The sequence below is a fragment of the Mercenaria mercenaria genome, chromosome 14 (genome assembly GCF_021730395.1).
Source record: "Mercenaria mercenaria strain notata chromosome 14, MADL_Memer_1, whole genome shotgun sequence".
NCBI classification, from domain to species: Eukaryota; Metazoa; Mollusca; class Bivalvia; order Venerida; family Veneridae; genus Mercenaria; species Mercenaria mercenaria.
This window is the reverse complement of record NC_069374.1, coordinates 7,941,598-7,952,472: the sequence shown is the minus strand read 5'-3', so window position 1 is coordinate 7,952,472 and position 10,875 is coordinate 7,941,598. Positions and strand designations below refer to the sequence as shown.

The 10,875-nt window shown below is 35.2% G+C and overlaps 1 protein-coding gene across 1 annotated transcript; it reads left to right on the top strand.

The window, feature by feature from the left end:
• Nucleotides 1-255: 255 nt before the first annotated feature.
• Nucleotides 256-10,312, top strand: LOC123526304 (uncharacterized). Its single transcript, XM_045305394.1, has 3 exons — nucleotides 256-423; nucleotides 4,704-4,851; nucleotides 10,186-10,312. The coding sequence occupies exons 1-3, from the start codon at nucleotides 330-332 to the stop codon at nucleotides 10,274-10,276; spliced, it is 333 nt and encodes a 110-aa protein (XP_045161329.1). The 5' UTR covers nucleotides 256-329; the 3' UTR covers nucleotides 10,277-10,312.
• The last annotated feature ends 563 nt before the right edge of the window (nucleotides 10,313-10,875 follow it).

The window sequence follows — 10,875 nt, the reverse complement described above, 5'->3', positions numbered from 1 at the left end:
GCAGCTGTCTCAAGTTATCGTCTGTAGGCAAAACACGTGTAAAAAACGAGTTTGAAAAAAGAATTGTCCACTTGAGCTTCATTGTTCAAACTTTCACTAAAAATCATAAAAAGGTGTATTTCAAATAAATTTAAAATGTTGTTTCACAAAATTTAATAGTAGAATTAGAAGTTGAGTAAAGCGCATTTTTAATTTACTTAGAAATATGTTTTTGATAACTTGCAAACTAAATGTATTCTGCTACAACTGTGCTAGAATAACATATCTCCTTCGAAGTGCGATCTGAGATAAACTTCACTAGTTCAAACAACAGACTGGGAACAGCCAGGATGAAGTTTTTCATACTTGCAATGTGTATTCTTCCCGCCGTGTTGTCAGCACCTGACAGAAGATTCATTGATTTCCTCTTCGGTGCAAATGCATGTGAGATGTCTTTCAATATTTTTACATCAGTTTCAGGTCGTATTACTGATTATTGCATACTCATTTGTAAGCTCGTTTAAGTTTAAATAAAACTTGAAACGTCAATAGTTTTCCATATTGACGTTCAAATTTCATATTGGGTGTGTGACGTCATTTGTGACGTCAGTTTCATGTTTGCCGTCGCGTATAAAACTTCTTAAACGACGATATTTTAAGTTTTACTGGGGCTAAAGAACAAATTTATATCATTTATGTAATAGTTGTAAGTATAAAGCGTATGTAATAAAAACGTTATAAGATTTCCATCGAGAAATATGCACTCGTTCTTTCGCGGAATAATATTGCGCTCCTAAAGTCGCGCAATATTTCCGCTACAGAACTCGTGTCAATTCATTCCGATGTTGGTTTTAAAAAAGCATTATCCCTATTTGTATGTACATTAACGACAGAGGTCGCCGTATAATAATTAACTGCTCCCTCTCCTGTGCAACGTTCATGTTCACCTAGGAGAAAGACACAACGACGAAGCAGTGTTCAAACTTACGAAATATGACAATTTTGACCATGTCTGAAAGGGTTTAGACCCGTCTCGAACCCCTATGACCATGATATATACATGTATGATACATGGTCTTCTACGCATAGGTCTTTGCTAAAATTGAGACCCTATTTGGGTACCAAGGAAAACGCGAGGGGTCAGAGTAGGTCGTACAAGTTCTCAAGGTAGTGTTCGAAGAAAATCTGCCTTTTTTGACCACGTCAGAATGTGCCCGAACTTGTTTTATGCGGTGAGGTGCTGGCCAAAACTAAGCTGGCCCAACCACAGAATATTACCGATTTTTTTATTTATAAACTTGACCCCTAGCCGACCGTGTTTGAACTTTATTTGGCCTGTTTCCTCCAGCTACCGGCTGATCCTTTGCAACAAGGTATCATTTATTAAAATCGGGCATTAGGTTATGAAGATATGACTCCTCTGACAAGACCTATCCCTATGCATATTTTTAAGAAATATGGTACATTTTGAGACGGTCCCCCGACGAAACCGTCGATGGTATATACAAATTACGTATCTGTCTAGACAATGTTTAGATTTTAATTTATAAAAGTTATTTAATTAAAATATCTTGTGTTTGGGACAATCTACAATAGTTAAATGAGAAACACGTACCTTTGTACGGAAAAAAGTCCGGAAATACAGCTTTTTATTCTGATAAATTATGTTCAGACGGACGAACAGTTTGTGTCTTTTTATACCAGACTTTCAAGTATTGTGACTTTATATCAAAACAAGTTTTATTTGCAGTTAATAACGCAAAATAAATATTTTATAAGCATCTTTTCGTTATTTTACGGCTAATACTTGAAGCCCAAAATGCCAAAGCTCAGCAAATGTTCTCGTCTGCGTGTCCGTCGGGGAAAATTTAATTTTTATATTCGTTTGAATGATAGTTCCAACTTCTTACTAAAGGAAATTGCAGTTTGACATTTTGCTCCCAACACTCTTTATATAAAATGAATTTGATGGTCCCTATAGCGAGTCGTACAAATTGTACAGACGGGAAAACTTACCTAAAACTATTTATTTCAATATATACCAAAGCATGTTACATTAGAGCCTCAGTTGTTGTAAAACTTTATTTTTAAAGAAATAAGATGCATTTTCGTGTATTTTTTACGTTTGGACCTGGCACCCATGTTCGAGCCCGCTCGACCCTTAGGATCAGGTTTGAACGTTGTGCTATACATTTGTGAAATAGTACTTGAAAAGTTCTACATATACATGTAACTTTTAGTATGATATTTTTAAGTATGTTGTCGTAATATTTGATTGAAAAGAGATCGGTCTGACCAGACCAGGGTCTTCTGTCTTTTATTGTGTAGTATTTAACAATATCTAGCTAAAAATGTCAAACTCTACGAGGAAAATACAGGTTTTGACACTTTAATTTCAAAAATTCGATGTCAAGGACATTTCACACCCCCTGATCCTAGAGGTGAGAGGAAAATATTCGAATCTGATCCTTATCTTTTGCATATCGACTGCGTAAACCCTGCGTGATTTTGCCAGGGTGCTGCCCACAATTTTAAGGCCTTTACAAAAAAAATCATGATTTTATTCGGAAGAGCTGAAAAAAATGAGACGGTTAAAAGTGAAAATCTATAAAAAAAAAGTGCATTATTCTTTGAACTTGAAATTTTCGACTTCATTTTCTGCGGTTGATTTTCTTTGTAGGTCAGGGTTAGGGGTCGGGTCAAGGCCAACCGTTTGATATTTGGGGACCGACCAAAATCCGTCAGAAAATCCCGACTGGTTCACTTTCTAAGTCGAAAAAATGACATCAAAATTTGACCCGTTTGAGCATTGACTTTTTCTTTGGTAACTACTATGTATTTGGATAACGGGGTCATCATTTAAACGTTTATTTGTTAATGGGACGGCTGAAGGCGGACTTATTTTCTTAGTATAAAATATTGTCGACACCGGTACGGGGAGCGTTTATTTTTTTACAGTTTTACCAGTTATTCCCCTTTACTTAAAGGGACCGTTTTAGCGCAAAGGAACGAATTTAGCTTGTTAACATACAATTCAAGTGACTAAAGTGTCATTCATATGACCAAATCAAAATAAAATTGAAAATGGGAAAAAGACGTTTATCAATGCCACTTAAAGCATACTTAAAATGAGACAGTTAGCAAAATAAATTCTTAATAATAATTAAAGCTACTTTCCATAGAATCGCAAGCAATCTTATCATTTGTCTATATTTTCTTTATGGTTTCAGACAATGGAAGTAGCAATTATTTTATCTAAATTCAATTTTGTTACTTTGTAATCGCTTATTTTCCTCGGAGTACCGAAACCTATTTTTAGAATGTGAAATTGAAAGTAGACTATGATAATCAAAAGAGCGCACACTTAGCGGGCAAACAGTAAAAAAATGGCTGCACTAGCGTACAGTAAGTCTTATGGGTAAAATAATTCGGTACTTAACTGCGAATATTCTAATATACGGCCTTATATGCAATGTAAATGTTCCTTGGGGGTATATTCAACAGCTTAAAGACAAACTGTCAGGGAATGTGACACAATTTATTATACATGAATTTAAACGTGATGTTAGTTTCTTTTAAATACATGTAGGGCAACGCGCATACTTTGAGAATGAATAGGGTGTATAAATCAATTTCGTATGTAGCTGTCAAGGGAGAAACGCCGTTAGTGAACATAACGAAGAGCAAACAATTACTATGCCAGGGAATATGACACCACTTACTGTACACCATTTTAAAAGTATTTATATTGTCTTTCAAATGCTTGAACATGCAATGTTATATCTTGGGGAAAGTACTTCTAACGGCATTCTCATAGAAGACATAAGGTAAAAATTGAATGAACTAACTAAATCATACGAGAGATAAAAACATGGGCCATAATGAATTTGAAAGACAGTAAATATCTTTAAATATCTGTAAAATGATGTATGATGAAGTTTGTATTATATATTCCCTGAAAAGGAACCTGTGCCGCACAATTTTAAGCTCCGTTGACCAATAAACTTAAGTGTTTGCAAACGGTGTTACTGCTGATTCTGTTACTGTTGGCCAAAAAGTGGTTATCTTATAACTGCTAAGTGTCGTCGACGACAGTTAGTAGTTTACCATTGATATCTTTGAAAGTACGCCGAATTTAACAATTATCAATGTTTCACTATTGAAACCAGAATTATTTGACCACGTACAAGTAGAATTATTTTTTTCTATAACGAAATTTAATTAGAGTGTGGAAAGCAGCTTTAAAATAGTTGTATATAAAGTCCTTTAAATTCATTATAAGTCAACGAATTTCATATCAAGCAAATTAGATACTTAATTATTATTAAAATATCTATATTTGAATTGTTATGACTGAATTATCAAAAGCAATTTAATCTTCATTGGTTACAACATTAAAAGCGGAGTTATAGATGAAATATCAAAATTTAAATACACATAGGGATAATGCACTTCTAAACAGCAACATGAGAAATGAAATAGACATATTGAAATATCAACTACAGTAATTATAATGTGTAAAATGTCTAAAACACATAAAATTATTTACTTTTACAAATAACTGATGTTTTACTTTCTATCCGTAGATTCATATTACCTTATGTGAGACACATATTTTAGACTAACTTATAGCTATAATAAGCATAGATTTACATTACTAATACGGTTTTGTTTCAAGCATAGATAACTACCTTTAAAAGGCTTGTTTACTTTTGAATTTGTAGTTGACTTGACCACACTGAAATGCGACATTCAGATCATGTTGGATGCAATAGGGACCGATCCGAAAGAGCAACTTTGTGAGGACGAATGCCATAACATTTTGCAAGAGGGACATGTTTTAAACTACGGTTGCCCACTTGTCTGTCACGGGTAAATGTCATTAACATACTAGCTGATCAATATTTGGACTTGTCGCATTCGATGTTCCTCTTTCCTTTTGTTTGTATGTTACTTTATGAGATATTAATGTTGGGGCAAACAATGACATTCCAACATTCAGTTAGGTGATTTTTTGTATACATAAAGTTGACCCAGTGATATACGGTCGAAGATTCTTAATTTCTAATGAATTAACGGCTCTGAAACGGACAAATTGTCTCTCCATTCATACAGTTTGATAAACTAGAAATGCGGAATTGTCTTAACATATTAAGGCCATTTTTTGTGGGCAGCGAAGCGTGTCCACAGATTTGCCATACCACAATTTTACGGTCGTTACGCTTATCCGAAAGCGAACAACAAATACTTCATTCTCCTCCATACATTTTACGTAATTCAAGTCTGTTTAACTTTCAGAAAGCTTCTGAGATTCAACTATATCAAAAAATATTTGTCGTAATCTATTATAACTTAATATAACAAAAACAAAACGTATGAAAATGAGCATGCTTGCTTTGATTACATGACCAGAACAATTTTTCATCACGTGACAAAAATAAACTATAAATAACCTACAAAAATAGTACAGTACTTCAGCACCATCCGCGTAGATCTATATTCGGTATTAAAACCATGTTGCATCTTTTGTAAACATTTTAAATTAAAACTCAGTTCCTGCTAGAAAAGTTAATCGAAACTTTATTATTATAACAACACCAAAGAGCTTGTTTTGATCACATGATCAGAAAACATCTAACTGTCACGGCGTGCGATACTGAATGATAAAATTGCACCCGTGTATCAGTCGAAGTTTGTAGCATAAAAATGGGTTTATGGATAGATATATTGCATGAAATCAACAGAAGAGGTGTTATCTTATTTATATTTCATAGAGAAAGATGCGATCCTTTCATAATATTTACCTAAATAATTTTTATTTGCACGACTTAGGAAAATAATTGCAGCCGTAACGGAGCGTGCGAAAAGTTCGTACCTGTTTCCCGAAAATACGAATATATGCATTTTAATTTGATTTAATTTTGCATTCTAGCTGGTGTTTGTGATTGACATATCATTAAAGGGTATAATTAATTCGAAAGAAACATTATTTTTAACAAATTCTCTTTTAATCGCCGGTAGATTCGGTGTTTTCGTCCCCAAATATTCACGATTTCTTCTCGGATAATTATACAAGAGGGTCATGATGACCCTGGATCGCTCACCCGAGTAATATGAGCTACATGTTTCAAATGTCAAACTGATGATTTAAAGAAATTTTTTTGGAAGATTTTCCGATGTAAAATCAAGTAACCCCTGGAACAGGGCCAATTTTACCCCAGGGGTCATGATTTGAACAAAGTTCAAACTAAGCTCTAGGCCTTCTGGTTTATTTTTTAGAAAATTTTGAAGATTTTTCTATGTACAATAAAATAACCCTATGGGGCGGAGTCAATTTGACCCCGGGGGTCATAATTTGAACAAATTTTGTAGAAGTCTACTAGACAATGCCACATGTCAAATATCTAAGATCTAGGCCTTCTGGTTTATTTTTAGAAAATTTCTGAAGATTTTCCTAATAATAATAATAGTATGTTAAATCAAGTGACCACTGGGTCGGGGTCAATTTTGACCCCGGGGGTCATGATTTGAATTCAAATTTTGTAGAGGTCCACTAGGCAATGCTACATGTTAAATGTCTAAGCTCTAGACCTTCTGGTTATTTTTTAGAATTTTTTTGAAGATTTTCCTATGTAAAATCAATTGACCCCTTAGGCGGGGTCAATTTTGACCCCGGGGGTCATGATTTGAACAAATTTTGTGGAGGTCCACTAGGCAATGCTACATGTCAAATATCTAAGCTCAAGGCCTTCTGGTTTATTTTTAGAAAATGTTTGAAGAATTTCCTATGTAAAATCAAGTGACCCCTGGGGCGGGGCCAATTTGACCCCGGGGGTCATGATTTGAACAAAGTTTGTAGAAATCTACTAGGCAATGTTACATACCAAACATCTAAGATTTAGGCCTTCTGGTTTATTTTTAGCAAATTTATGAATATTTCACTATGTACAATAAAGTAACCCCTGGGCTGGGTCAATTTGACCCTGGGGGTCAAGATTTCAACAAATTTTGTAGAGATCCACAAGGCAATGCTACAGTCCTTCCGGTTTATTTTTAGAACATTTTAAAGATTTTTCTAAGTAAAATCAAGTGACCCCATGGGGCAGGGTCAGTTTGACACCGGGGGTCATGATTTGAACAAATTTTGTAGAAGTCTACTAGGCAATGCTACATGTGAAATATCTAAGCTCTAGGCCTTCTGGTTTATTTTAAGAAAATTATTGAAGATTTTCCTATGTAAAATCAAGTGATCCATGGGGCGGGGTCAATTTTGACCCAGGGGTCATAATTTGAACAAATTTTGTAATGATCCACTAGGCAATGCTACATGTCAAATATCTAAGATCTAGGCCTTTTGGTTTATTTTCAGAAAATTTTGAAGATTTTTCTATGTACAATCAAGTAACCCAATGGGGCGGGGTCAATTTGACCCCGGAGGTCATGATTTGAACAAATTTCGTAGAGATCTACTAGGCAATGCCACATGTTAAATATCTAAGCTGTAGGCCTTCTGGTTTATTTTTAGAAATTTTTTGAAGATTTTCCTATGTAAAATCAAGTGACCCCTGGGGCAGGGTCAGTAATGATCCCGGGGGTCATGATTGAACAAACTTGATAGAGGTCCACTAGGCAATGCTTCACACCAAATATCTAAGCTCTAGGTCTTCTGGTTTTTGAGGAAAAGATTTTTAAAATATTTCCTTTCTGTTGCCATGGCAACCAGAGTTCTGCATGGAATTCAATTCTTTGAACAATTTTTGTAGAGCTTCACCCAAGGAAAATTCCTGTGAAGTTTGGATGAAATTGGCCTAGCGGTTTATGAGGAGATGTCGTTTAAATTAAAAGTTTACGGACGACGGACAACGGACGCCGGACGGTGAGTGATCAGAATAGCTCACCCTCAGACTTTGGCTCTGGTGAGCTAAAAAATAGCGTGATTCGGAAGACTGCAATGAAATCAATTGAGACAGTTCAAACTAAGTTAGAAAAATTTCAATTTTCAGTATTTGCATTTTCAACAATAAAATTCGCAAAAAAGATCCTTTGGAAGCATAGAATGCAGCCAAAAAGAAAAATAGCAGACTCGGTTTGATTGAATCTGTTCATCAGTGGTAATGAAATGTGCAACACCTCTTACGTCCCCTAGAACCGGCGTAAGCGGAAATTCATTGCACATATCTTGCATTGACTCCATGATCCCGAAGGACCAGAAAATATAACAACACTAAAACATACATGTTGTCATGATTATGAGGCATATTACACTAATCTACAGCCGAAAAATGACCAAATGCAACCCACCCGAAAATCATGATGTGTGCTGATATTGTAGACAGTAGGAGTTAGTTTTAAAATTGAATGATACATTTAATTTCATTGTAAATATTCTTTAATGGTTGCTTTTAGTTTAAGAACTATTCTGAAGTGTCTTTTATCTATGTAACTTATGTATAAAATATTTTTCTTTGCTCTTGAAAATATAAAATATTCATAGCCTGCTTTTAGCAAGATGAGATCTCATTTGAAAAAATAAAATCACCTGTCAAGGTCACAGGGGCCTGAAAATGGAAACCCGTTCCTGATCAATAACTTAAGAACCACTTGACCCAGAATGTTGAAAATTCATAGGATGATTGGACATGTAGTGTAGCTGACCCCTATTGATATTTGAATCACTTGATCAAAAGTTAAGGTACAGGAACCAGAACTTAGAAAAACAGTTTCCTACCAATAACTTTAAGATCATTTGACCAAGAACCTTCAATCACGATGATAGGAAATACAAAGCCGATGACCCGTAATGTTTCTGGGGTCACTTGACTTAAGGGAAATGTCACAGAGGCCTGAAGATTGAAAAACTCTTTCTGGGTCAACAACTTGACCCAGAACGTTGAAACTTTATAGGATGATTTGACATGCATTGTAGATGACCCCTGTTGATTATTGGCTCACTCGATCAAAGATCAAGGTCACAGGGGCCTGAACATGGAAAACGGTTTACTTGAGAACAACTTGACTCAAAATTTTGTAACTTCATAGGGTGATCGGACACGCCAACCGTTAATGTCTCTTTGTCTTTTGCTCCTGTCCTCTATTGACTTCTTGCCTATTACGACTATGCATTGGGGGGAAAATGGGCATCTCCTAATTTGAAAATTAATTACCCTCCTTCAAAGGAGGTGTATATTGTAAATATTATTGTTTGATGATGGATGTTGGTCGGTCTGTAGACAAATCGGTTTCCGGATGATAACTGGAGAAGGCTTGAGCCTAGGATCATGAGATCGGAAGATTTGTCTTGACAGGCAAATGACCCCTGTTGATTTCGAATTAAGTAGTTCAAAGGTCAAGATCACACTGATAATATAACTTTTTTGCTAGAAAACTAGACAATGCTTTGGTCTAAGATCACATTTGATACAGAGGTCAATTAACACCGGTGAATGACCAGTAATTATTGATTTAAGGTCAATAAGTTAAATGTCCAGTGAGCAGTGACCAAATAAGTTCAGAATCTGTACCTTGTCAGTTACTTCATGCAAGTGTTCTATAAGCTCTTGTTATAACTAGATTCTTCCAACATCACAAAATTATCAATTAGACCAAGACTTTTGCTCATATTTATTGTTATATCCCTTGTTTCAGTAAAAGCAAAGTGTTTTCCCATTGATTTGTTAAAAAATGCTTATAATTCAAACAAGATTTTGAGCAAAATTAACCAAACCTCACAAAATTTTCAATAAGCACATGAGCTTTGCTCATATATTATTTTATCCCCCTTGACAGGATAAAAGCAGAGTTTTACCCCTTGATTTGGTATAGTAGGTTGAAAATGCTTATTAACCATAAGTAGTTTAACTAGAATCACCACACTTAAGCCAGCTGTTCATGCCCATTACCAGAAGCTGTCAACCGCTGCCCACACCAGTCCTTTCCGTGCTTTGATTCTATATTGTAGGAAAAACAAGGCTAGAAATTAAACTAATACATTTTCAGAATAATTACAAACGAGAATTGACTTCTTTGAACCATTTTACATATACTCCACCTGGAAGTTTATAATACCAGGGATATGACTGTCTTCTTGAAAAATGTACATGTATGTATTTTTGTTTTAAATGTCAGTTAGTTATGAAAAATATGATATAGTTTTATAATAATTAAACTGAAAGCGCTTTTTACCTCATTGTGTTTTTCCTTTCACAGATTTCAAACGCTGGCACATACATTTCACCTTACTCCTGATACCACGGATCCGTCTGTTAACCCTTGTAAAAAGATTTCACAAACACAATAAATTGTAATTAGGAAATAAAACATTTCCTGTTCTGTATGTCGTTTTTGTTGTATTTCATAAAGCTGGTCAGATTTAATAAAAAAAAAGATCAATCACCAAAAACCTTATTTCTTTCCTGAAACAATATATAAAAGCTTATTAAAAGCCAAAAACACTGCGTGAAAGTCATTCAGGTGTTCATAAACAAAACATTGTGAACAAGAGGATCATGGTGGCCCTAAATTTAGGCCCTAAGTCGCTCACCTGAAACTATTTGACCTTGAATAGATGTATATGTATGGCGCACTGAATCATGCAGTGTATCAACTGTGTTTAGTGTATATGGTTTTTCCAATGTGTTTGCTCTGGCTGCCCTGAAGCGGAATCATTTGAATAAGTTTAACCCTTAGCCTGCTAAATTGTTATAATGAACTGGTCCATCTTTCAATTTGGACAGTACCATTTGAATGGTGAACAGTGCAGACCATGATCAGACTGCACGGATGTGCAGGCTGATCTTGGTCTGCACTGGTCGCAAAGGCAGAATCACTTGCCGCCAGCAGGCTAAGAGTTAAGAAAGCACCTTAAAAAAGTGCTGAAGATCAAGTTTTTGACGATCT

Excerpts from the sequence above, each read along its gene's own strand:
- LOC123526304 (XM_045305394.1), top strand. The coding sequence starts at position 330 with ATGAAGTTTTTCATACTTGCAATGTGTATTCTTCCCGCCGTGTTGTCA. Across the intron at positions 424-4,703 it reads CCTCTTCGGTGCAAATGCAT|TTGACTTGACCACACTGAAA; the intron begins GTGAGATGTCTT and ends TTGAATTTGTAG. Across the intron at positions 4,852-10,185 it reads TGCCCACTTGTCTGTCACGG|ATTTCAAACGCTGGCACATA; the intron begins GTAAATGTCATT and ends TTCCTTTCACAG.